Source organism: Bison bison, unplaced genomic scaffold, assembly GCF_000754665.1.
Source record: "Bison bison bison isolate TAMUID 2011002044 unplaced genomic scaffold, Bison_UMD1.0 scf7180017864383, whole genome shotgun sequence".
Taxonomy (NCBI): Eukaryota; Metazoa; Chordata; class Mammalia; order Artiodactyla; family Bovidae; genus Bison; species Bison bison.
Window position 1 is genome coordinate 7,005,332 of NW_011494955.1, and position 4,608 is coordinate 7,009,939.

Consider the following 4,608-nt stretch of genomic DNA (forward strand, 5'->3'; position numbering starts at 1 on the left):
GCATACAATAGTACAGCAGCTGACATACAGGAGCTGGCATCAACAGAACAGGGAAGAAAAATTACTGACTGGAGGAGGGAGAAGAGGTGGCCGAGGGTAGAGCGGAGGGATTCGTCAGCAATAGGAGACAGAGGGCAAGCTGCATGTGACAATGTACGCCAGACGCGTGAACCAACTTACCTAATTGGACACGTGAACACACGCACATTCTCATCTTCGAAAGTTCATAACTTGAACGTAAATTCATATTGGAAGGGTGTGGCACCCCCTAGACGAACAGCTCAGAAGTCAAGGGTCGAATTTCCTCTAGGCACTTGGGGACCTCGCCCTGAAACTGCCCAGCCCTCTCCTAGCTCGTTTCTCTGAGCCCCGCCCACGGGGATTTCCGGCTGCCCTTTTGCACCCGCCTCTCCCTGAAGCTCTTGGCTCCGCCCCTACTGCCGCCGTTGCCTTCTAGCCTAGAGAGGGAATGGAGTGATTGACGAGTACGTTCTCCAATCCTAACGCAGAATGAATACATATTACCAATTAGACGGTAGCAGGGGCGGATGCTGAAGCCTACGGTGGGAGGGTTACCAGGAAGTGAGTAGAGGCTAAGAAGGACAAGTCCGCCCAGGCAGTGGTCTAAGGGTGACCGGACATCTAGAAACCCCAGTCTCCTTCTTTCTCCATTCCTGGGTGAGGAGTCCCTTCGCAGCTGGGAGTCAGGATCTTTATTTGCCCTTTTGAATGGCGTGGGGGAGGGGGTGTGTCTACTATGTAAGCAACTCCTTTCGCCTCAAGTCAGGTCCTTCTCTTAGCCTGAGGTGGGGGTCTTGTCCCCCGTCTCTCTCCGCCGGGAGCGGTAAAGTGTTTAAGGTCTTTGCGCAGCCTCTGGGTGGTTAAAGTCTTCCGGACTCGGTCATGGAAAGGCAGATGAGTTTATAGGGAGTTTAGGTTTAGGGAGATTGGCGAACTCAGCCTCTCTCCCGACAGGAGAGAGGAGTTAGAAGCCTCCTGCCGCGGCCAGAACTAGTGGAAGGTGGAGGGGCTCTGGGAGCTAGGTTCCTGTGGCTAGGGAACTAGGGATAGAATTAGGTATTGGAGGCGAAAGAATGTGTGGAAAGAAACATTTCTTCCGTGGAGGTCGTGGAAGTTCTCTAAGGGACTGCATAGAGTGGAGCCGAAGTCGTTGGAGTTGGGCCTGGGGCTTGGTCTCTAAAACCCCCACCCACTTGTGGGCCATCAGCTGTTTGCCTTCATTTCTTTCTCCTCAGGCTGAAGGAAACATTTGAACATGTGGAATCCCAATGCCGGTAGGTGTTTGGGGGATCGCTTCTCTCGCCCCAACCCCTTTTCAGATGGGCCACACCAGGGGGTTTCTGCGTCAGTTTCTCCTCCTCCTCTCCATTAACCCGCAAAAGCAAAGTCCTTAGTCGCTGACCCATCTTCTCGTCTTTCCCTAGAGTTCACTGTCTCCATTTCTCCCCTGCCCTGCCAGGGCCCTTCCCCTTTTCTCTCTCTTCTGTTAAGTTTGCCTCCCCTTCCCTTCATTCTCTTTCCTCACCTTCCCATTTGCCTTTAACTACTGAGTGATTCTTTTTGTTGTTGTTTGTTGTCAGAGGCTCTGGGCAGTTGTAATCGTAATTTATTCTTTGTTTCTTCCACCAGGGCAGCCAGGACCATATCCACACCCCCCTAACGCTGGGTATCCTGGAGGTTGCAATCCTGCCCATCCACCACCTGCCAACCCTCCCTTTCCTCCAGGCCCCTTTCCCACTCCCCCAGGAGCACCCCAGGGGAATCCAGCCTTTCCCCCTGGTGGGCCCTGTCATCCTGTGCCACAGCCAGGATATCCAGGATGCCAGCCCTCAGGTCCCTACCCACCTCCATACCCACCACCTGGCCCTGGCATGTGTCCTGTGAATCCATTGGTTCCTGGTATAGTGGGACCAGGAATAGTGATTGACAAGAAGGTGCACAAGAAAATGAAGAAAGCTCATAAAAAGAAGCAGAAACACCATAAGCATGGCAAGGTAAGTGCCCCTGGAGCCTGGCTGGGAAGGGGTGCCCCTTCAAAGGGACTAAGGAGGCAGGGGAGGGCAAGGAATGGAGGTTTGAAGTCTGAGGATGTGGGACAGTAACTGTGTAAAGGATTCCCACTGGGAAGAATCTGATAAGCCTAAAAATTTTTATTAGGCTTATTAGGCCTTCTATCTGGGAGGTGCTAGGCTGAGCCACAGAATGGATGTCAGCATCAAAAGTCTTTCTAGTTTGCCTTTCTCTTCCTAGAACTCCCCACCCCACCCGCACCCCATGCTTGTTTTAGCAAGTTGGAGACACCCACTGAGGTGGTCAAACATCAAGTAATAGAGTCAGTCCTTTGACAAAGCAATGTCTTATATAATGATTAATTTGTAATAATTTGGCCCTAGGTCCTGGAGTTTCTTTTTCTCCTTCGGTGTTCTCAGGGTGTTGTGTTAGTTACATGGGCCCCATTGTCCTACTGTTCAGTAGGGAAACTGAGTTCGAGAGCAGTCAGTGACTCTCAGCCTCTAATAAAACCTGAGTTTCATGCTCAGCCGCAAGGCTAAATATCTTCACTCCAGAGGACTGTTCATTAGCAAGAGTAAAAGTAGCTCTCAGGAAAACTCTGGAAGGAGTGAACCAACCCTGATCTTGAGGAGGCCTTAATTTACATTTTTCTGCCCAATATTTATTTGCCTTATGGCTTTGGATGCTAATTCTAGTTCTTCATCTTTGGTAGAAGACTGAGGAGGAGGAAAAGTGAGCTTGAATGGAGACACTCAAAAATGTTTTTGATGACAGTTTTGATGGGAGTATACATGTAAAGAACCTTGACTAGGACTCTCCCAGCCTCCTCTCCCACCTTCCTCACTTTCTCCCAGTTGGGACTTAGGAAAAAGTAGAAATAGATGCACACATAGCTACTGGTTCTACTCACTTTTCTTAGTCTCATAGCCACTAGGAATGTCCATGCAGCTAATAAATACTATAAGGGACCAGCTGTTTCCTTGTATAATTCTACTCTAGTGCCTATAATTTATTCCTTGCCTAGGCCTGGGCTCAGGTAAAGAAAATTGGGAACTTTCTCCAAATGCAGTATGTTAAATTCTGTGCAATGATTTAGGATGGTTTCATCCATTCCTGTATGCTCACTGCTGAAGGAAATCCTTGCTTTTGCTGTTTAAGGGACAGTCGAGTTGAAGACTCCTGACCTTAGAAAGCAGAGGGCACTGGGGTGGAGGTATAGGGCACCAAAGAATGTCCCACGAAGTAACAAAAGTCATTTGGATCTGATGTATCCTTTCCCCTTTCCCCTTGCAGCATTCCTCCTCCTCCTCCTCTTCCAGCAGTGACTCTGACTGAATACAGGGCCTGGACCCTTCCCTCAAGTCTCTCCAGTTCAGCTCTCCCATCAAGCTTCAGATGCCATCTTGTACTGGGGGAAATTAACTCTTGCTACCCCTTCCCCCCACCCCTGCAATCTAAGCCTTATTCTGCTGTTCAGCATTAACTAGCTAGGACAAATCGGAAAAGAATTGCCATGGGCTAACAAAAGCCATCTTCTCACTGCTTGGATAGAACTTTTAGCTGATGGGTTTGATAGAACTGTTTTTTGAAGATGGTAAGATTTGAGCTAAAATACTAAAGACAAGTCTAAGATCTGTAAAATATGATTTTTGTTTTTTTTACTTTCTTTTGTAATACTTATGATTGAGGAGATGCTGTGGACATTGAGTTATGGAAAGGAAAAACGACCTGTACCTTTCTTATAATTGTAGCATGCTTGGGTGATTCAGTGGCAAATAAACATTTCCCAGCAGGCCTCTTATTGGTGGTGCTCACTGCAAGGCTGATGGCAGGTCGAGTCTATTTGGTGGATGAGCCCTGACTGCCATTTTGAAAACTAATCTCTCTTCTCTCACTCAGTATGCTGTCTCAGGCCCTCCTCCCACTCTCCAACTCTCAGTCCAAATAAAGCTGTTTCTCCTGGTTTCTGTTCACCTGTACCATTACCTTGGTTAGCACCTTCTACTAGTTCTGCCCTAAAAAAAAGGATAGATTTATCAAGTGGATGGTGGAGAGGAGCTGGGAAAGGCATGTGCTTAGGAACAGGGTCTAAAGCTCCACAGCATGTTTGGGAATCACAGGTATCCATCCCAGTGGGGCTAGATTAGTTCCCTGCTGCCAAGTCGCTTCAGTCGTGTCCGACTCTGTGTGACCCCATGGACTGCAGCCTACCAGGCTTCTCTGTCCATGGGATTCTCCAGGCAAGAACACTGGAGTGGGTTGCCATTTCCTTCTCCAGATTAGTTCCCTAGAAAGTGTTTATTGAGGAAATACTGTGTTCTGGTGCTGAAGGTACAAAGATTTAGAATAACACAGTCTCTGCCCTTCATGGCCTTTGAGAGCTAATGAAGCAGATAGTCATGTGAATATATGAATGGGTTATTATAATATTGTAGAAGTGAATAAGACAGGGATCAAGCAGTTGGGGAGCAAAGAAGGAGTGACAATGCCACTGGGAAATAAGTGAGGTCCTGGCTGGGCCTCAGGATGCATAGGGGTTTCCCTGTTATAAATTACAAAAGCTAACACCCAGCA

At 48.2% G+C, this 4,608-nt stretch overlaps 1 protein-coding gene across 1 annotated transcript; it reads left to right on the top strand.

Annotated features, from left to right (window-relative positions):
• The first annotated feature begins 569 nt into the window (after nt 1–569).
• PRR13 (proline rich 13) lies at nt 570–3,994 on the top strand. Its single transcript, XM_010857929.1, has 3 exons — nt 570–1,295; nt 1,651–2,015; nt 3,328–3,994. Exons 1-3 carry the CDS (start codon nt 1,277–1,279, stop codon nt 3,367–3,369), a joined length of 426 nt encoding a protein of 141 aa, XP_010856231.1. The 5' UTR covers nt 570–1,276; the 3' UTR covers nt 3,370–3,994.
• Nucleotides 3,995–4,608: the final 614 nt, after the last annotated feature.

Bases quoted from the DNA above. Each gene is read 5' to 3' on its own strand.
- PRR13 (XM_010857929.1), top strand. The intron at 2,016-3,327 runs GTAAGTGCCCCT...TTCCCCTTGCAG, and splicing joins AACACCATAAGCATGGCAAG to CATTCCTCCTCCTCCTCCTC.